This window comes from Pteropus vampyrus, unplaced genomic scaffold (assembly GCF_000151845.1).
Source record: "Pteropus vampyrus isolate Shadow unplaced genomic scaffold, Pvam_2.0 Scaffold58, whole genome shotgun sequence".
NCBI lineage: Eukaryota > Metazoa > Chordata > Mammalia > Chiroptera > Pteropodidae > Pteropus > Pteropus vampyrus.
This window is the reverse complement of record NW_011888839.1, coordinates 5907053-5930020: the sequence shown is the minus strand read 5'-3', so window position 1 is coordinate 5930020 and position 22968 is coordinate 5907053. Positions and strand designations below refer to the sequence as shown.

The 22968-nt window shown below is 35.6% G+C and overlaps 1 protein-coding gene across 1 annotated transcript in view; it reads right to left on the bottom strand.

The window, feature by feature from the left end:
• Window positions 1–4765: 4765 nt before the first annotated feature.
• Window positions 4766–22968, bottom strand: part of ASCC3 (activating signal cointegrator 1 complex subunit 3) — a 266182-nt gene continuing 247979 nt past the window's right edge. Inside the window, exons 38-42 of the mRNA XM_011360723.2 lie at window positions 13177–13328; window positions 11330–11477; window positions 7838–8047; window positions 5660–5835; window positions 4766–5568 (exon numbers count right to left, since the gene is read on the bottom strand). Coding sequence (XP_011359025.1) covers window positions 5421–5568; window positions 5660–5835; window positions 7838–8047; window positions 11330–11477; window positions 13177–13328 — 834 coding nt within the window. The 3' untranslated portion in view covers window positions 4766–5420. The remainder of the gene's footprint in view (window positions 5569–5659; window positions 5836–7837; window positions 8048–11329; window positions 11478–13176; window positions 13329–22968) is intronic.

Here is a 22968-nt window from a genome sequence, read left to right as displayed (position 1 = left end):
TCAGTAGGCTGCTTATTCATTACTTAATAATTGTGTCATGAAGTTTTTTTCAATTCAAACTTTCTCTTCTATAATTTACACCCATTTTATTTTTTTGCTGGTCCACTAGTTGGTATTTTGTTCTTAATAATAACCCTTGTGTCAATTTGGGGATTCAAAGACCTTTAATTAGAAGGCGGTGCTGTGATTCTGTTCAACCAAACATGGATTGATTTACAGTCCATCATGTTCTCCAAGATGCCTCCATAATGAACTACTTAATATTAATTTACAGGCACAGCAATACTCATGAAACTTTAATCAAGTGCATTTAAAAATTATTTTTCTAATTGCTGGCCAATTGAAGAGTGACAATAAATATTTAAGTATCCATTCAGATGTGGCTGTCTGGCCCATGTGCCCAAAGAGACTGGACCCAACATGTGACTAGCACCCAAGATCTTTCTCAAATTGACATGCAAAAGACTGGTGATGAAGATTCAATCAAACAAGATTCCTTTAAATCTCATTTCAAGGCCTCAGATGTGAAGAACTTTATTTTCTAGAAAAAGTACAGAATGCACCATGATGAAAAGTGAAAGAACTGAGGCTGAAATTGTGGGAATAACTCTCTCAAGAAGTCATTGTGGCCATCTTCCTCCATTACTTAAACAAAACAAAACAAAACAAAACAAAACAAAAACAAAAACAAAAACAGGCTTCTAGGACAACTTGGAGTCAAATACCATTCTCAGCATTTTTGAGGACCTTGAAATAATATAACTGGAAATCATAAACTCAACATTTTTATCTCCTTGTGTTGCTTAGATTTAGAATTTAGATTTCTGAAAACAGAAAAAGCAAACTAATCTGATAGCCTAATACACATCTTTGAAGCCAAGTTCTTCTATATTCAGTAGTATTCAATGAAAGGATTTAAAACTTAATTCAGGTTTTTCTTTTTAAGAAGCTAATTCATAAAATAATTTTTGCCTACTCATTTTGGATTATTTCTGAAAGAGAGAAGGCCCAAAGTTATTATCAGTTCATATTCTTCAAACAAACAGAATTCCTGTTGGGGATCCTTTCGCTGTGAATAGCAGCAGTGATAGAGGAAAGATAGGAGTCTGGTGAGAGAAGACAAAGTCAAAACCTCAGGCCGGACAGGTTTAACCCATTTCCTGTTTGCCCCAAGAATACTCACCGGCCGTGCTTGTGGCTGTAGCATTTACCCCTGAGATAACTCACGGATTACAGTCCTAACTTTACCCTAAAGTTTGCCATGAAATATCTCGCTTTTATTATTTTTGCATCGCTGTGGTGTATCCATAGTCTTTGGAAACAAATGACATCATTCTATTTATAGCATTCTATTTTTAGTAGTGGTATTTCCATTTACTAAATACAGTAATTATCGATTGCTGAAAATGTCAAATCCTAGAAAATGCAGCATTTTTTACACGTGATGTTAAATTAACACTGGCAGTGCATTGCACTTTTTTTTTTTCCTAAATGAGAAATAGGTTAATGATAATCTGAAGTTTAAAAATAACTGTAATACCCAAGATTCACTGCCAAATAAAAATATTTAATTCTTTCTCATAAATAAATCATCATCATCATAAAACTACCGATTAGCTTAAGTATCTCTTTCTTATGTTGACATGATATGAGGATCAGGTAAGTACTCTAATCTTGGTGATTCTCTGAGAGTAGTTGTGACGTCTAGAAAGGTAGGCGTCAACTGCAGTTAATTTGTGGTATTTCAGAATCCATGTGTCATTTAGTCATTTGGCAAGCATTTATCGAGCAGCTACCATGTGCCAGGCAACATTGTAGGTCCTGGTAATGGGGCTGTGAACAACAGTAACAAAAATCCCCGCCTTAATGAAGTTTAGTCAGAAGTGACTAATAATACACAACTATTTTTGTAGTGGTGATAAGAACAATGGAGAAAAACAAAACAAGAAAGGGGGATGGAGAGGACTGGTGGGCTTTGGGTAGGGCTGCCATTTAAACTAAGATGGTTAGACCTGTGGGTGTCCAGACTAAGGGAGTAGCAAGAGCAGAGGCCTTGCAAGATGTTCAACAAGCAGCAAGGTGACCACTGTAATTGATGTGAAGTGAGCAAGAGGGAGTGATGAGATGGGGTCAGAGGTAGTTAGGGTAAGGGGCTCAGACCATACTGGACCTTGGAGGCCCTGGAAATATTCTGGATTTTATTGAGATGAAAAGGCATTGGAAGCTTTTGAGTAGAATGGGCTTATGATCAGAGTAATGTTTCAAAAGGCTGAATGTTGTGGACAAAAAATACTGTGAAGGGGCAGGAGTAGCTGCAGGGAGGCCAGTCAGGAGGTGGTGTGAATGGAGGTGGGAGCCGTGAAGGTGGATGGATTCTGGATAGGTTTTAAAGGTAAAGCTGGATGGGTTTGCTAACAGATTAGATGTGGCTTGATAGAAAAGGGGAGTCTAGAATGACTAAGGTTTTTGGTTTGAGCAGCTGGAGGTATGTGTGGAGCGTGTGCTTGGAAAGCGATGCATAATTTTCTAAGGCTCCTGATTAGTTTACTAGAAGGGACTGTCAGAGTGAGGATCAATCTTGTATTTATTCACTCTTGTGTCATCTGTGTGTGTGTGTAAAGAGAGAACATTGTTTGGGGCTAAATACCCCATGTCACTGCATTCTCATCTCATCAAAGCTACCCATGGTATTTGGGAAGAAAATTGCTTCTTATTCATGCCAAGGAAGTGGGTATGCTTCCCTTTTACATGGTGTAACTCTTGTTGGGGTGGAAGGTTCCCCCGTGTTCTTTGTATCTGGAGATGTAGGAATGTGGGCTTGTTTCTGACAGTTGAGTTCCAGTGGTCCTAAATGTAACAAGAAACAGGAGGACCTATTTGCAAGGCAACTGGAATCCATCTTGTCTTGAGGGAGAGAAGAGGGGTAAGATTGAGGGGCAACCAAGAATTTTGGGGCATGTGTGAAGAATTGTAGCCTTTAGCCTAATGGTGGTAATGGTGGGTAATATCTATATAGATATAAATATAGATATAGATAATTTGTATGTGTACACGAATGGGGGTTGCAGGGGAAAACAGGAGGAAACAGAGGCTTTCTAATTCTTATCAACTAGTGTCCACCCTATCATCACACAGTTCATCACATTAGATCTTTGCTGAGTGAAGCCCGCATAACTCACTGCCTCCCCTTTTTCATTGCCCACTCAGGTCCTTACCTCCTACATTCTAAACTTCCTTTCTTATTTTGCTGAAATCACTCTCTAACAATCATTAGTGACCTGCTTACCCACAGAGCCAGGACTCTTGCTTTCACTTCCTTGACCTCTTGTCAGTATTTAGTACCCATTACCCACCACAGGCATAGATGACTGCCCTCCCAAGCTCCTGGCTATCTCATGTCTCCACTGATTCTCTGTTCTACTCTCAGAATTTCTTTGTAATAATCTTCTCTCATGCCTTGCCAAGGAATTCCATTGCATACACATAAGATCTGCAGTCCTTACCCTCTAATTCGAGGTCACTTCACAGACATTTCCATCCTTCTCACCTGTGAATCCCTTTCATTTCTCTAAAAAATGCATACTAACTGGATGTCATAGGCTGGGGTCTGCTCAGAGCCTCTGTTAATGCTGTTCTACTTGGAATGCTCTTCTTTTGTGTAATGGACATGACTGGCACTTCAATTATTAGCAGTTGATAAAATCCAGAGGAATATGAAATGCTATATGGAATTAATCTGATTAGTTGGCGCGTTCTGTGATAATACACACTTAATACTAAAACTTTCGCTGAGTAATGATAAAATTATAGACAAATAGCATTGGTCACTTATTGGAAAAGATAAACATTTCCTTCCAAGTGCACCTTGCCTTACTAGTGTCTTCTGTAGCTTATTGTGAATTAATCACATTTAAATTTAAAATAGATTATCATTAGTCACATTATTTTTCCTCTCAGTGATGGATATAATAAAAAGTCTTTCTTGCTGATCCTATGTCCTGTGTCACACGCTCAATGAAGTAGACCTCAAACCTCCCAAACTTGCCTGTTCTCTAACAAAAAAGGAATGATGCTGATAAACATCAGATTGTTTCTCCTCAGGTTCCCATATAGACTAGTGGCTAAGGTAGGAATATCAATTAGGAAGTAAACTGCCAAGGAAAAAGCAGAGAGAACTCTTTATATGAAGTAAACTTTGATACCTCATGCCTACCATACATGGCGTGTTCAATTTTGGGACGTGAATTTTACTTCTTTTTTCTTTTAAGCATGGAAAAGGAGGTACACACAAGCACTATGTTCCACTTTCAGAGGAACTTTTAAATTCTAGTACTGTGGTGGTTACATTGGAAAGTATTTTAAAATAATTCATTGCAGCATCAGGAATAACTGAAATTACCTTGCAAAGACAGAATTTCATTCCACTAGAATATATATTCTATGGACATTGAATTATAACAACTTTTTAGGTTGAAAAAAGCATTTTTCAAGATGAAAATTGGACATAGAGAAATTTCCTTTATCCTAAGTGCAAACTTACGTGTACTTGTCAAAAATTTTGTTTGTCTCAGATCCATCCTGGAGAATATAAAGACACGGAATTGTACTATATGATCTGTACATGTTACAGCATGAATTACACCGCATTTCTCTCTTTGTGTAAATATATCAGAAAAAAAGCAAAAGCGAAGTTTTGAAGTATAAGGGAATGAAAAGAAGAATAATATAATAGAAAAAAAGCAAGAGGAATAACTGAGTCAGCTTGTCTTGAAGTGGCACTCTAAATATTTTATTTCCATTAGTTACAGTATCTACATTTCTAAGATCAGTATAGTCTTTTTTTATCATCATTGAGCTCTATAATGTAATACATCATATATTATTAACATTTATGACTGTAAGAAATTCTTTAAGTGATTTCTACATGTGTTCAAAGTATAAATGTTACTAGCAAGATACATTGTGTGCCGCCATATAGATATCTCATATATTTTATGCTGCAGGGTTAGAAATCTGTTACAAATTCTAACACTGTCACGCCTCACTATAGTTTTCCGTAGAAAAAAAAACTAATATTCTTGTAAACAGTACATTGTGTGATGTAAAATTTGATTGATAATTCCTATATATCATTTCAATATACGGATCGAAGGATTTTCCTACATGTGTATTGATTTTACATGTCAGAAAACCCATGAAAACAACATTATAAAAGGCAATATTTGTTAAAAGGCCACCCACTGCAGCTAACTGGTGTTGAAATTGACTGCAGCCACTGTCTATTTCCTGGGTGTCTTGAGGTTAGAAGTTGATTCCATCAAGGTAAACACCAAGTAATTCGACTTTGTCTGATTACTTGTCTGATGCCTGAACAGCCAGACTTTTTATCCACTTCTTTCCAATGAATTGTTTGGGCCCAGTTACTTCACTTTCAGGTCAGCCAAGGCATCAGAGACCTCCTCATTAACCTGTACAGAGATGCTCGCTGGTGTGACATTGAGATGAATGTCATACTGCTGGTCCAGGCCAAGGTAGCAGTCGCTCATGAAATACAGCGTGTAGATGTACCTAAAATACAAAAAGAGACAAAACTGTAAAACTGCCTTTTCAAGCATGGTCATATTTCATTCTTTCAGAATTTTAGTAAGATTCTGCTTACCTTCCAGGTACTTCGGGAGTATAAAAAGAGATGGAAACGTTCTGATGATTTCGAATGTACCCTACTCTTTTCAAAGCAATAAGTTCTCTCTTATCCACTTCTCCCAATATCAAAAACCACCCTTCATCTTTTAATTTGGGAAATCGAGGAGCAACTGCATGGCTGTCTTGCTTTCCCTGTGAACCAGAAAAAAAAAAAAAAAAAAGATAAAGCATTAATAATCTCTAGACTTTCTATACCACTTGGTTGTGCTTAAAAGGTTATGGTGTCTTACTTGAAGGCCATAAAGCTACACAGTGCAGTATATCTATCTGGGATGTTTTAAATTTCCTGGTTTGGTGTCTTGGATATGTTATCACTATCTTTTTTTCAAAATCTTTAAAACACTACTTTGTGGTTTTAACCACCAGACTATTTTGGCTCATTTAGAACAGAAAGCCCTGAATCTTGATATCAATTTAGTAATTTCTTGCACAATTCTTATAAATGATATTAATATCCCATTTGCAGATGAACAAATTGAAATACAACCATGTTAGTCAAGTCTTCCAAAGACTTATTCACAAGAAACTGATACTTAGGGAAAAAAAGCCAATTAAGACTAGAGTTGGAATTTCAAAATAAGCACTATATCATATAAACACCTTCCCCCAACCCAACAATAAAATGCACATATAAAAGCACCCATTCTAATATGGTAATATTAAAAAGTCCTTTCTCTGAGGAATGGGAAATTATAAGCCAAGCAATTTGTAAGATATATTAATTACCACAATCCAAGATTAGTTATCACCATAATGACAGCACTTGAAGTCTTTATTTTAGATCAGTATTACAAATTATAAGATTATTCTAGCTAATCTTTAGGATAATGACTTTGTGGCATAAAATGTACTAATAATGACACGTTCTAATAATGACATGTTCTCAATCCAACTTCACTCAGTATTCTAGAGAGAGATGTTTCACTTAAGGCATTTTAAAAATACAGCGAGTAATGTATTTTTACAGTATTTAGAAACAAAATTTAGAGTTCTGGCATGATTGAATCCAATTTTTAAGTCATAATATTAAGATAAAAAAACTTCATTTTTCCCCATGATTTTATCTGAATCAATGTTTATTACTATTTTTTTTTGGTATGTTGGGATATATTAAGTCATCTAAAAATGCTCATATTAAAGCCTCTGAAATGCTTGAGGCCAATCAGTTCATACTTCTACAAAGTGATCTTTAGAATTAGAAGTCAAATGTGATGAGACCTGAAGGCACAGTACTGAAAAGATGTTGTAACAATAGAAAGTTACTGACCATTTTACGTGCGAAAACAGAGGAGACAGTACTAATGAACGACAACCTCACTTCTGTGGGCTTATTCTAGATATAGGAAAGCCCTGGACTCCACTGGGCTAAAGAGGAAATAAATTCTTTTTTATTTCAATTATTATGGTACTAAAACCCAATCTGCTCACCTGTTATGTACTAATAGTCTCAGAGGTCCAAATAATTAAGTTTGATTAATTTTGTCACAGGCAACAGAAAAAAGCACAGTAATTTAAAATAAAAATACTGTAAATTTTTGCCCTGTATGAACATTGACAAAGCTTTCTCATATGCATTATAATGAAGGAAGCAGGCAAATATAGCAACTGAGGTGCAGAAAAGCTTAGTGTCTTATTCAAATGCATGGAGCAAAGTGGTAAAGCTTTGCTTTCCTCTATATCTAGCCCAGTATGGCTCCTGTATAACCAAGCGCTTCTAGGGCAGTGCTTCTCAAACTTTAATGTCCTTAAAAAGTCATTTGTGGTGCTGGGGTAAAAGTACATATTCTGAGGTCCCTCCCCCTGAGATTCTGATGCAGTCGGTCTGGAGGAGGGCCAAGGAATCTGCACTCTAAAAGACACTCCTGGATATTATGCTGGATGGAGTCTTTGGCCATATTTTGAGAACGGCACTCCTGGCAACGTATTATCATGTAAGGTGGATATTCTGGGGTTGAAACATGGCACATGGGGAGAAGTGACATAATTTCAGAAGGTGGACTTGCGGCTTAAGGCCAGTTGAGAAAGAGGGATTCATGAATGACACGAACGCATTAGTAATGTAAAAGATATGTGTGTGGTAGCGCATGTTGGTATCTGGTGTGAAGCATTTGAGACTGGAAACCAAATACTATACCTTGTGGAACCCAATGTGGGCTCTCTGCAAGCTGACTTGAAGCACATACTCTTGATCAGCATGCAATTTGATCCATCTGTTGTCGTTTCGTTTGTCTGAGGTCAGAGTTGTGATAGAGAGTTCACTATGTCCTTCCACAGAGTCATCCCACCAGCCTTTAACACTTAAGCCAACATCTATCACTGGCAAGCGAGATATGAAATTCCATGCCTGAATAAAAAAAAGAAAGAAAAGCTGATAAAGAAATGGTTAATTTGATTGCAGTGATCAACTAGGAAATAGTGTACTTAAAAAAAAAAATCTTTGTTTTGATTACGTCTGGATTCAATGTAGTTGTAAGAAATAATACGAAAAGGTCCTGTGTATCATTTCTCCAGTTTCTTTCAATGGAAGCATTTTTCAAAATTAAATACATTATTAATACCAGGATATTAACATTGATACAATCCATAGCTCTTGTTCAGATATTCCAGTTTTTCTTGTACTTATTTATGTGCAAAAATAGTGTGTTTTTGGTCTTTATAGTTCAAAGTCCTTTCAAAAGCGACTAAAAAAGAATTAATCATTATCTAAACTTGTGACCACATTATTGTAAATTTTTCCTCGATACTGAGTAGCTACTGATTATACTAAAAAATAAGTTTAAAAATGTTTGCTGTTGAGCTGGTTTGTTTTCGAGAAATATCTATTCTAATATTTATTGACTTCTAAGGTAGAGGGCATTACTTGGAGATATAAAAGTAAATTAAAAAATGTGATGCAATTGTTGACGTCAGTCAGCATCATCCATTGATGACTTACTGTACAAAATGTTTTTTTTTTTTTGGTCCATATTTCAAATTTATTCTGAAAGGAAATCATTTCTACATTTCTGTATATCATAAAGAACCTTATAAGTCTAGGGTTCCTTCTAGAAACAAATAATACTTTTAATATTAAAGTTATCAAATAAAATGAACATATTAAAAGGATAGAGAATATTTTACCAATTTTATTCTTATTCTTTAAATTGAAAGATATTTGTAAAATATCTGTATGCAAATAGTAACTGCTCATCTTTGTTAAATGAATGAATTCCCAAATCTATGGAAAGAATGTAACAAGATAAACTTGATGTCCTCAGATAATTAACTGTCACCTTTTTCTATCATTTACAATTACGTGGCACTATCACTATCAGTCAAGAAAACTTCTCAATATATTGGTTGTTTTATCAGTTGTTCCCTTCTGTTAGTTTATAAAAGTACACGAATACTTTAGTTTTGGTTTTCCTTTTATTTCTTTAATATATACTATACATTTGCTTATAGGCTTGATTTCCTATTTGCTAAGACTTCAGTGCTGCTGAGTATACCTAATTGAAATGAAGTAGCCCTGATGAATCAAACTACCCCTTAGGAATTAAAAAAATGTAAATCCAATGCAAATTTTCAATCCAACTCCAATCCTATAACTTGTCTTGTGAATCTGAAATTATGTGTGAAATAGATCTTGAAATAGTCAAGCCACAGAATGTTCTACACTGTGCTTCAAGGTAACAAATGATGGCTTCTCTCTTGCTAGAACTAATAGTTACCAAGTATAGAAGCTATACCACTCGATGTTCTTCTAAGACTGACCAGAGTGGAAGAGTGATAAGGAGGCACTTAAATACACAACTTTTGTAAAGCATTTAAATTTGTGAGACAACACAAGTAACATTTACCACATGAACCAAGCCTTCCTGTTTCTTTACTTGTACCATTAAATTAGTTACTAATATATATTTTCAGTTATTAGCGACTGGTTGAAATTTTACTTTACAAAGCCTCCAAAAGTCACATCTGGCATATATATCTATATATCTATATATCTATATCCTTTTTGTAGCACTTAATATTATTATTTTTCATCTTCAATGTGTACACATATATTTGTTGGGGGTGTGTGTACACACACACACACATATGTATATAAAACATGAGCTATTTTTACAGAAACTGCTAAGACATTTCAGTACCAGCCAAACATATTTATCTGAGGATTAATCTTCATCTATTGAATCAGGCAAGAGCACTGCCATGCATACAATTATTTAATTAGCAGCCAAATCCTCTGCCAGTCAGCAGCCGTTCCAGGCATACTGATGGGGTAGAAGATGCAAATCTCACAGTCGTACTGCTTTTTCTCATTACTACTGCAATTAGCACTTAAATTGATGCTTTAAACATACTAATTTCTGGAATAATTCAGGATTTGTATGTTACCTGGGATCGCCTCACTGCAGAGCCAACACCAGATTGCTCTGCAAATTGAAGCACTTTTGAGCCAAATAACCATCATCATATCAGACTGAGCCAATTTGCATTTGGTTTTAAAGATAACAGAATGGCAATTTATGCAAATAAATTAAGTAAGTTTACTTCTGAGTTCTCCCTGAACTAATTATAACAATGTTCTAATTTTTCATCACATCTAAAACTTGGCTTGAAATCAATGTATGCTATGTTGGAAATCTGTTGTTGCTAACGGAAGCCTTGTTTTGATTTAAATATATTGCTTTTATTCATAATTTTGATGGTAATTTAGTTAGAAAGGTAGGCACTTATTATGAATATTTAAATAGTTTTTGGTGCCAATTTTGGGTTCAACAGAAATTGAACAATCAGACTTTAATGCCTGTTATATTTTTTTCCAAGTCTTGTTCAAAAATAAGTTCTACTGGAAAAAAAATGACATGGTTTAGAAGTTTATTTTAATACCTGTATTTGCAAGTCAATATGTTAATTATGTTGCAAATCCTGAATGTTTACTTTGACATGTTTAGGGTAAAATTGCTTAAGACTTAAAAGTCTAGATATGCCAAATATTTCCGGCATCATTCATTCATATTTTGGCTTTTCCAAGGAAGGTTTGGAGAGATGACCTATATTGTCTTTCACAACATAGATTTAGCTTTTTATGTAAGTTACGTGGTATGTAAGTGAGGAGTTTATCTGAAGGAATACTTCAGAATTTAGTTACAATAAAATGATTATAATAAGGGTGGGGGTATACAAAAGTAACTGAGGGAACTGCATGGAAATATACTCAAGTGTTAAAAAAAAGAAGAACGACCCTGAAGAAATGAGAAGCGCTCCTGGGTAATGCAGCTTAGTGATGGACAAGCTATAGCAGATCTTCTCAGCAAGCTCCTGAAACAACTTTGAATAATGCCAATGTCACTACTAATTATTGTAACTGTCATTATTTTTAACATCATTTATGGAGCTGTTATTCCATACCAGAAACTGCATAAAGCAGTTTACATAATAATATCTTGCTTAATTTTTACAAGAACTTCACGAAACAGGTAGAAGGTTTTCACGTTCATAATCACGGTTAGGAAGTGGTGGACAGATTTTAAATCCAGGTGAGTCTGACCCCAGTAACCAATGCTCTAAGTTAGAAAATTCCTGGTATAAGTTCCCAGACAGAGTCAGGGAGCTCTAAACATGGAAGGGATGGCCTTACCTGCTTCATTTTTGCGTCTGGTAGCTCATTATCTATCATGGAGATGAACACCTGGTCTTTCCCACCACAGGCATGGATCAGTTCGGGAAGGCACTCTATGAAGCCATGGCAGCCAGCACGTGGGCCCTTTATAGTTGGGCTCCATTTCCTACGAAATAATATTAATACCAATCAGATAATTTTTTTCATAGTCCAAGTGAGATTTTTTGATAATGATCACTTATAAAATTGTAACAGTTTAAAAAAATTAAGATTGCTGCAAACTTTAAAGGCCTTTGTTGCTAAGTTTCAAAATTAGCCAGCCTTCTCTAAGGTATCAATCCAAGGTACTATCACCATCACTATATAAAATGTGTAAGTCATGTGAGTTCAGTCGATACTTAGGGTTCACAGACAGTGGGTATCTTTCTATAAGAAGGTACTAATGTGCACTATTGCTTCTATGTGGATAAAGTACTGACTGGAGCCCTGATGTGTTTTTAATGAATGCAGCTAAGTGACTCTGATATAATTACTTGAATAAAGTTTTCATTGCAAGTTGTTGGGAACACACAATTAAAAGTACATTCTGGAAATCTGTGAGATTTCCAAATAGTGCCAGATCCCTAGGAATGTAATCCACCTAAATCTTACTCTCTACTGAAACATATAATTAAAATTATATGAATATAGCACTTTTCAGGGTAACAGTAAAGAACTGGATCAAATCTCCTAGGCCCCAGCAGCTTCCATAACAGACCTGCGTGCTGTGTCGGGGTAGTATCCTTATGTGGCTGCTTTACTGATGAAACCTAACTCTCGTAACTCTTAGTATCATTGGAAGGGTTCCTAAAACTGAGCTGCAGACATATGAGGTCTCTGCCTTCTCCCTCGTGCCACCTGCTGCTGGTGTGGCTCACTCTCTGAATGTGCCTTTTAGTTTCCAGGGACATCCCCTGGTGGGGACTCAGCACCATGGAAACAACTGCTCTGGAACCCACTTGAGACAAATTGAGGGACCTTCCTGAGGAGACCTCATGGATTTTGAGGATCTGGTTAGCATCTGTATCTAGGTGCGTCAAATGACAGCCACTCCTAGTCCAGCTGACAAGAGGTAGAGGGTGCATGATAGCAACCTGCAGCCAGATTGTTTTGCTTGTCTACACGACTATGAACCAACATTTCGGCTGCAAAGAATCTCTCAACCTGGTGTGAAATATAGAAACATTTTCATTTCAACACTGCCAAACTTGCTTGTAAAATGTACTGTTTTTTTTCCTTGCTAAAATATTTGCAGCCATGTATATAGGACTTAAAGGTTAGATAATTTGACAATAATTTAAACTCATCTTTTAAGTACAGATTCTACCTTGAGCTACCTGTATATAAAACTACCCAGTTTTAGACATTTTGCAAATGCACAATTTACCTTTGACAATGGATTTCAGATCCCTTACATCCATTCTGCAATAACAGAAATTTATTTTGCTTGAGATCACAAAGCACTTTAACATCTTTTAAAATGAAGGTTGATATTGTAAAGGAATAAACACACTTAAAATAGAAATGTATCCTGCGTTGCAAGTGGAAAACAATTTAATAGAAGGTTGAAATGAACTATGGTTTAGCTTGGGACAGATGATCGAATTCCAAGTAAGAATGTAACATCCCTAGGCCATGTCTACCTCTGGGAAACAGAGGAATTTTCACTGCTAAAAAAAAAAAAAAAGAAAAAGAAAAAGAAAAAGAAAAAAGAAAACGAAAAAAATCAATACTCTAGGCACAAGCTGAAAATCAAGGGACCACAAATATAAAGAAAATAATTTTTTGAAACAAAAACCAATCATGTTGAAAATTAAGACAATTACCTGAAAATATGAAGATGGTGATGCTCTATGTTTGGTATTGTAAGAAGAGAAGAGTCTTTTAACCACCGACCCTGGATCACCATCTGAATTAGACTGGTGACATTCAGGACAGTCACCAGCCAGCCCTGGTTTGCAGCCACATCCAGCATTGCCTGAACAGGGAAAATGCACAGGTTACAAGAATATCATGGCACTTGTCCTCCCCACTGTGGATCTGATGTCTGCTTTAACAACGACAATAAAAAAAAAAAAAAAAAAACCCAAACCAAGCATTATACCTTTAAATTACTATTGATTAAAATAGAAACCAGAAAATAGCATTTATTGTACAGTATGTCCTACAAAGTGCTAAATATTTAGCTTTTTTAGGGCAGCAAAGATAGCCAGATAATGCTGGTACCCACTATTAAAACAAAGAAAAACTCAGTGTACTTTGAGAGCAAATACCTATATAATTCACTGTATCAAGGGCATTAGCAGCCGTGTTTAAAGAGTAAATCTCAGGTTGTCTTTTCCAAATTTAAAATCAATAGTGGTAAGGCAACAGGAGGTATCCTTGCCAAAAAATTTATTTTTCCCAAAGAGAAGACTAAAGACAGAGCCCTGGTTTTCAATGAAAATAATATACCACACACTAGCAAAGGGGGCCACTGCCAGTGATGCATGTGGAATGAGGAGAAGCTATTCGTATTAGTCTATACATTTAATCTAATGTTTTATAGACAAACAAATGCTGCATTTGCTTAAGGCAAAACTAAACAGTGAAATCTTAGTTAAACAAAGGAGAAGTTTACACAGGCAAAGCTATTTCAATTAAATTAGATTCTGGAGAATGCTGACTTAAAGACACATAAGTTAATATCATGATCACAGGCAACTACTTTATACAGTTTTAGGAGTGTCCTCTCTTGTTTTGGGAAATGAAAAGATGAAGGTATGAAATATATGATGTACTTCGTAAATGCTTAAAATGACACTTTCATAGTATCATAAATATCTCACCAACAATAAAATATTTAAAAAGTTATATAAAATTATTAGAAAATTTTTTATAAATAATTTTTAAGGTATATCATTTTAGTGAAATGAATTTAACAGCCATACTACTTAGTACTATTGAGGCAGACACACTTTCCTTCTAAGTTTTGAATTTCCTATTCTGTGTCCCCTAATTTACAAATAGTAAACTAGTTTTAAAAGCATTTGGCTAAGCTAATGTGTGGTCTTTTCAAATCCATTACAGGGAAATGGATCGATGTTTCTGGATAGCATAGTTAATGTGAAAGAATTGTCAAACTGGTCTTTAGCACCCATGAGTCTACGAATTATACAACGTAAAGCCTGAGTATTGGTACAATAGATATATGTATGTATACGTGTGTATATCACTGTATACATGTATAAATGTACATTTGTATAAATCTAGAGAAAATCCACTTCTATTCTTCCTATTTCTCTGCAGAGCTGATTCAAATGCTGCCTTTCTTTGAAGTGTATGAGACAAGGCAAGTCATGAACACCCCTCAGATAAAAAAAAAGTGGATTAGTTCACAAGTCACAACTCTTGAGTTCTGCAAGGGAAGAGAAAAGGAAAAGAGAAATTAATTATATCTAATCCAGTATCATGATGATATTAGAAGTTGTAATGTGGAGTAACTACGGTGATTTTACTTGTGATTTTATATTACAACTTGACTGGAAATAAATTCCAGACCAAAAGCTCACATACTAGAAGAGTTGGATGGATGAACCATATGTTTTTAACTTTGAAGTTTTCATGATGAAGTTGAAAGATTTCATAAAATTTATGAGAGTCCCCCACAATTTTTCATTGTATGATCCAGATGTGAAAATGTAAAAAATCATGCAAAGTGATTGCTCACATGAAGTAAATGAAAAGCCATATCATGAATTGAAAACTATTCTTTATCTTGTTTTAATTTAGAGAAAAGGCAGGTGAGGAGATCAAGAATCTGGGACAATAAAAGGTCCTGTGACTGCTCAAATGTGGTGAACCAAGCGTTGCTCATCTCTGCTCAATCGCTCCCTAGTCTGTCCGTTTTCTTTGACTCCCCTCCCCCACCACTGCCTTAGTGCAGGCCCTTACCAACTCTCACCTGAAATATTATCCATAACCCTTTATTTTCATTCTCATCTAATTTTTCTTCAATCCATATTTTATAATGTTACCAAAGTAAATTTTTACAGAAGTAAAACTGTCATTCCTCTGTTTAAATTTCTTCAATAGCTTCACACTGTGTAGCGGACAAAAGCTAACACTTCTCTGCACGCCAGTCAATGAATGCCCTATGACCTCTCTGGTCCTGGCATATCACTCTGGCCCCTTCCTATAGCAGTACTAAATTACTGCTATTTCCCCACATTTGTCCTTACTTAATGTTTTCTTTTTACAAGTGCTGCTCCCTCTACCTCATCTACCTGGGAAATTCCTGTTCATCCTTCGAGTCTAGCTCAAATGCTACTTCTTACTGTGACATCTCCCTGATTCTTCCAGAAGAATTGTAGGTACTTCTCTTATACATTTGCTGCTCTTGACACATGACACCATTATCCTATTGTTCTTCTTTGTTTACACAGCTTCCCTTTAAACTATAGACTCCCTGATAGCAAGAATCTGGAAATATTCTGTCACTCTAGCCCTAGTATAGTGTACTGAAAAAATACTCATTTTATGAAAGAATATTAGTAAAAATCCAATTACAACAATTATAACAACATTCTGCTTAAGTTATTGCACATCTGCCAAAGGCAGTATAGTATAGGGGAAAAAAATTACAAGCTTTGACGTCACACATAAGTTTGAATCCAAATATAGTCACACTTACTATGCATAAATTTGGGAAAATCAACCAAATCCTACTATGCTAGATTTCTCATTTTTAGAAGTGGTATCATACCTCCTTATAGGGGTGCTATGAGGGTAAAATGAGATAATCTACTAGGTAGGGTATATAATATATTGCTTGGAACACAGATCTCAATAAAAAGCTGCCTATTTTTAAAGTTCTTCCATGACGAAATGAAAAGAACATTGTAAAACAATCCATTCTTTCTAACAGGGACTTCCTTTGGGCCTTTGGTGTTAATTTCTGCACTGAGGGACAGGGCACGTGCAAAGTTGGGAGAAGATGTATAGAAAAGGCAGAACAGTTCTTCAGGAGAGGAGAGCAATCACAAAAAAGCCAGGGGACAAAGCCAAAGACAGGCCCTGCGGTTCAGGACAAACTAGAGAATGTGGGCTTGGTTCTCAGTCTGAGTGGGCAAGCCTATGTTACTATTTAGAGGTGCATACCAAGGGGCTAAGGCCAAGGAATGGTCCAGATAAAGAGGCTTGTGGGCCCTGACAGCTTGCACCAACATACCTCTGCACGGCTGAGCCTGCGATGGACTCCCTGTGTCTCACTATCTTTTATAGCAGTCTTCCTGGTAGGTAAGGACTGATATGCTCTTCCCTAGAGTGAGGCTGGCTTTGGTAACAGCTAGAAAATATGGCTCAGTTCCCCAAGGCACTTCAAAGTCCTTTGCAGAGATCTAACACTCAACAACAAAAGGTTGTTTTAGTACACTGAGGAGAAATAACTCTGGGCTTTCTTTACTAGCTTAGTGTCAATATTAGGCAAACATTCAACCGCCCTTTACCTCTTATCTACTTTCTACTTGGCGTGCTACCTACTAGGCAAAGCTAGGATGATTCTAAGTACAGAGGAAACGTGGATGGGGGCTGACTCTGTGCATGAGACTTTCTCCAACTAAGTGGAATCAATTTTAATTGATTGTTAATTCAGAATTCTTTGTCATGTCCAGTTGTGACAGAATGGAAGTATGATTTATAGTACTGTGTTTATAAAATTATCTACATTTAAAATCTTATAATTAATACAAACTGTGAGGCTGTTATGTATTTATAGAAGATCAGGTGATGAGTTTGGTTTTGAACACATTTTAACTGAGGTGCCACATGAAACCATGTGAGAAGTCCAGGTTAAAATGAGCTCTGGAAAAAAGAGTATGGGCTAGGAGTGTGGACTTAGAAATCCTGGGCACAAAGTAGGCAGCCAAAAAGAGTTAAAATGAACAGCTTTAGAGCAGAGCTGAGAATAACGAAGTGGGGGTTACCTGGAAATGAGATATGGAAATGGAAAGGCAGGAAAGGATAAATGATGAGGGCATCTAACATACCCTTGGGGCACTACTGAAATAATCATGAGTCACTTGTGAAGTGTATACTATTTGTTAAACACTCTGCTAACCATTTTATGTAAGTTACTGAATTTAAACCCATTTTACAGATGAAGACATTGTGGCTCAGAGGGGTAAAAACAAACAAACAAACATGCTTTGCCTAAGGCTACATAGTTCTGGTGAATGGGTGTAGCTGGGATTAACATTCTGAGGAGCTCGATTCTGAAGTGCATGCTTTTAACCAGGATGCAGGGATGGTTGTGTGGAATTCCAGTGGGGTCTGGTATTAGAATAGAAGATCCTATGATGAATGTGCTACTAGATAGAATGGAACTCCGAAAAACTCTCTTGAAAAGATATTGCACAAAACAGACAATACATTTGGATGAAGTATAAACAGACATATGACTCAGGAATACTTGATACTGATTTGAAAGTGACATGGTATACTAGAAAGAGACTTGCCCTCACAGCTTAGAGTGCTGTGCCTTTAACTGTAAGACCTTACGTAAATCACTTAACCACTGATACTCATTCTTCTCATCTGAAAAATCAAGGAGATTGATTAAGCTTGCGTCTACCTTCTGTAAACTTTAATCTTTTATCAATAAAATGCCAACATACTCATACTGCATTATTAGTTATTATTATAAAATAATATCACTTTCTGTCTTTCCAGGTGGACTGTAACATCCTTGAAGTCAGAGGCAGGAAAACCTAAATCAAAAAAGAAGGTAGCATATAGTAAGTACAGAATAAGCTGCAGAGAAGAAAGAGGAAGATGAGGTTTCTGCTGTGGGCAAGGCTTTGCAGAAAAGAGAGGCTTCAGCTAGTCACTGAAGACCTCACACACACAGTCATTGGAAAGAGAGAGAAGACTTGAAGTGAAGAAAATGACCACTGATAGCACTGCACTCACTGAGACACACGGTACAGGGTCTCAATCATCTCTGTAAGTTGGAAGTGATTCTCTTGCTGAGAAGACACTGTAAAGGAGCAGGGGAAGATTTGTAATAAGTACTGGGGGGAATTAATGATGTGAATAAAAACTAGCACAGCAGTGAGTTTCAATAGCATGGCTTTGAAACAATAACTATAGAAATTATTAGAAACAATAACTATAGAAATTATTAGAAACAATCAGAAATTATAGAAACAGCTAGCAATGTTTTGTGATTGTTTCCAGCAATATCTTCAAGACATTGATAGTAAAACATAACATGGATAAAAGAAGCAGGAATCTGAGAAGAAAGATGTGGTTGGAGAGACCTGCAGAGACAGACTTTTTTATTGAAGAAATATGAAGAATGAGCTGGTTCAGGAACTTCAGAGGGAATGTAGAAATGGAGTGGTGTGTGTGTCTGCCTATGTCGGACTGAGAGGCAAGAGAGGGAAGGAGTGAGGAAGAATGGAGAGATGAATGAGGAGAGAGGGAAGGGTAAAAAACAAAGAGAAGTACACAGAGAATACACATCCCAGACCTCATCCTCATATGAAATTTATGGAAAACTCAAGAGCTTCTGAATTATTTGGCTTTATGCAAAGGTAAAACAATGACCACTACCACCATCACAAACAAAACAAAACAAAACAAAACAAAACAAAACAAAACAAAACAAAACAACAAAAAAAACAACCCCATGTCTAACCCTCACTAACAAAAAGAATTAAAGTTTAGAAAATGGGCAACCTCTTAAATTTTTTAGACTGTAAGGATGCTGAAGCCAAAGCCATGCTTTATGACTTGAATAGACCTCATGTTCTCAAAATTTATTTTGAATCGATTTCAAGAATTCCCTAAGTTTATCAGGCTTGGTCTTAGCATTTAAATTCAATCATATTTTCATAGTGGTGTTACTATTTCAGCAAAGGATAGATTTATCCAAATCTACATTTATTTTTCTTATTTTCTGCTACTGTAGATTATACTTATAAATGCAAGCTTACAACATATCTCTCTGTATTTTATATCAAATAAAGTAAACTTCATTAAATTATTGTGAAACAGTGAATTATATAGTTAAAAGTCAAACTGTATAGACATTATCCCGTATTTGGTGTGATAAAAATATCTGTATAGTAGTACATGGATTATAAAAATGTTTAATAAATAGCTCTCATTTAATCCTTAAAATACAAATATAAGGTAGGTATTAGTACTATTCCCTCTCCACAGATGGAGAAACTGAGGTTCATAGAAGCTTAGTGACTGGATATTTACACTGATAAAAAGTGATAAAGTGAAGATTTAAACTTGGTTTTCCAATTTTATATATGTGCTCATTATACTTTACTGTACTACCTCTGAGTGATTTACATATATCCTGTCTTGTTTCAAGAAGGATTTAAAGTGGTTTACATCTGTCCTTTCCCCCTACATAACAACAACAAAAAAAATATTGCAGACAAAATTATTAGGTGTTTAATTGTCTCTGAAAAAATTTTGTCAATACAATTGTTGAAAACCTAAAAATTTTGTCAATACAAATGTTGAAAACCTATTTTTAATCTACCATTTGGTTATAACTACATCTTAATGTTCGATGTATAACCATTAAATATCTTTTCAAACACAATTAAATTCTGGATTTAAATAATCCAAGGGTAAAACAGGAACTCTGAGCACTGTGACCACCAATTACGTCAACTTCATTGCAAGGAAATAGAATTTCTGGCTTAGGACGTTAAAAGAAAATCTATGTCATTCAATGTATATCAAGAGGCACATTCTCAGGTGGATAAGAAGATGTAGCTCTAAGGTCCATTATTAAAACATATCTAAACTTCAGTTTAAAAAGTCTGTGAATGACGACGCAATATACAATGTAGGAAATATAGTCCATAATATTGTAATTAACTCTGGTGCCAGAAGATTACTAGAACTGTCGTGGTGATCACTTTGTAAGGTATATAGGTGTCGAGTGACAATGCCGTACACCTGAAACTAATATATATCAATTGTACTTTAATTAAAAAAAAGACAAAAAAAACTCCAAAATGAAAAGTCTGTGAATTTAGTCCTCGATATCTTCAAGACTCTGTGGCTGTAGTGTGTACATATAGAGAGTACAGATGATGTTCCAGTCTCTCTTTCCCTCTCAGCGTGTTGATGACTTGCACCCTCTCTTTTTCCTCCTTGTGTTCTTTTTCCTTCTCAAAGATCCTTTTCTCTTTTTCCTCACATTTCCTGATAATCGTCCTAATAAATCTAGTGACAGTGTAGGGATTACGACAACCACACGAAAATAGTGTCAGACAAAAGGTTGAAACGGTTAGATTACGTTCCTACTTCTGTTCAAATTAAATGACATAAAGATAATATACTATCAGAGTTTTGGAAATAGATTTATTTAGTCCAGAATGAGAAAAAAAAGATTTTCATTAATTTATAAAATTCAAGTTGTTATTTACGGAATGTCACGGGAGTGCCAAATACCATGGAAAGGTCACCAAAAATAATGAAAGTCTGAGAAATTCAAAGCCAAGAGGGGCCAAAGGAGACATAACCACTAAATGTAATGTGGAATCTTAAGTAAGATCTTAGAATAGAAAAAGGATATTAAGTAACTGGAATTCTGAATATGTTCCTTAGTTAATAAAAATGTATCAATATCAATCAGCTTGTCGATTGTGACAAATGTATCATATTAACATAAGAGGCTAATAAGAGAGGAAAACTGGGTGGGGGATATATAGAAACTCTCTGATCTATCTTTGCAACTTTTCTTTAAATCTAAAACAATTCTAAAATATAAACTATGGAAATTCATCCCAGGCAGCCTGTTAAAACATTAGTTGTTAGACATCTGCTAGGAAATAAACTATTTAGTTCAAGAGCTCCCAGAAGTTTTACAATGATGGGAAAACCTGAAAAAAGCTTTCTTGGCAGAAAGGCACACTCCTTTAAAGGTTCAGGTCAGTTGTAAGTAATGATACAATATTTTGTCAATAATTAAAATGTTTTAAGTACATTTATAAGAATCTTTTTCAATAGCAACAGTTGTTCACAGTAACTTTCTCCTGAACTTTTACCCCCAGAAGGTTAGCATTCAGGAAGCTCAGCTGCTGTCTAACAAACTTAATTAATCAAAAAGTCATTTCCGAGCTGTAACTATGAGTAAAAGCGCTTCAAGTGCGCTAGCAAGCCTACAAGTTAATCAAAATGCTAATGCAGTACAAATTAAAGTTGTGATTAACATTTCACAGTAGCTGCTTAAGTGAATTGATCACACAAATGGGTTAAGCATTACTCATTTCCTACAGCCCCAACCGGGAAAAGGGTTGTTATGTGGGTATGAGGAGAGGAGCTGGGGGTAGAAGGATCCTTCATAATAGCATCATATCATCAATAAACCGTCACCAAATTGTCATACAAAAGCTTACAGGTAGAGTCACCCAGGGGGATACAGCCTTCCAAATTACATTATAGTCCTTGAAAGGAGATTGCCTATAAATCCACAAGAGTAAGTAAAGGTGTTTAACACCTCAAAACCCACACATTTGTGTTAGTTTTGGAAATGCTGAATGCAGCAGCTCTGTGTTGCTTCTGGAGTGGGGTGGCGCTTTGTTTTAGGTGGTGTTTTGGGTGTTCTACTGGGGAATTAAAATGCAGTTTTGATACTGGATGATGAATCTGCACCATAGTGTGATCTTTGTTTTTAAGTATTCATCCATTAATAAAACTTCGCCGGGCTCCTATGGCAAGATGTGAGCTCTGGCAGTGTGGCCAGGAAAGCAGCCTGAATTAGACTCCCCCGCCTCTATGAATTTGATAAGGTCACACTAATGTTTACAACAGACTATATTTGTTGGTAGACAGTTCAGATTTGGCAGATAATCTTAAAAACAATGTGAGAATCCACACTTAATAAATCTCCCTTTTCGATCCTCTCCTAAGAAAGAACTAAAAAGGAAAAAGTGAAATATTTATTCATCCTGTTTACCCATGATATATTGAGATCTACGATGTGCCAAGAATCATGCCCCAGTCACCTTAACAGTCAGTGGCATTATAAATAGTTATTGATAAGGTTCCAGCATACCTTGGATGACACAAAATCCTCCAAATGTATGCTCATAGAGTTACTACTCCTTGAAACATATATATTCAAAACCTTAATGTGAGTTTCATTTTAGGATTTTTCAAAGACTGAAGGTACAGAAATTAACTCTTCAAATTGTGGACTGCAAACATGTATAATTCAATTTTGGAAGTCTAAAAATTATTGACTTATATATATATATAATTCACCCATCTTTTTCTCAAAATAATTTGAAGATGCTTTCTGAAGCCTATTGTGCTATATTCTCCACTTAAAGATAATCTTTTCATTTGGTCTAACTATAAGCATTTAAAAATGTGAAAGGATTCAACTAAGACTATATAGAAGACTTTACCTACCATTTGTTATATCAAAATATTTCTTATAAGTAATAGATTAAGGATTTGACCAAGTACTTCTTTTGTTAAGCTTGGCAATATCTGGACTATTTTCACTGCTAACTGTATTCGACTCTATGATTCTAAAACTTGTTCATTTAATTGACACTGACATTCTTCATTGGAAACCCACTGAGCCTGTGCTTATT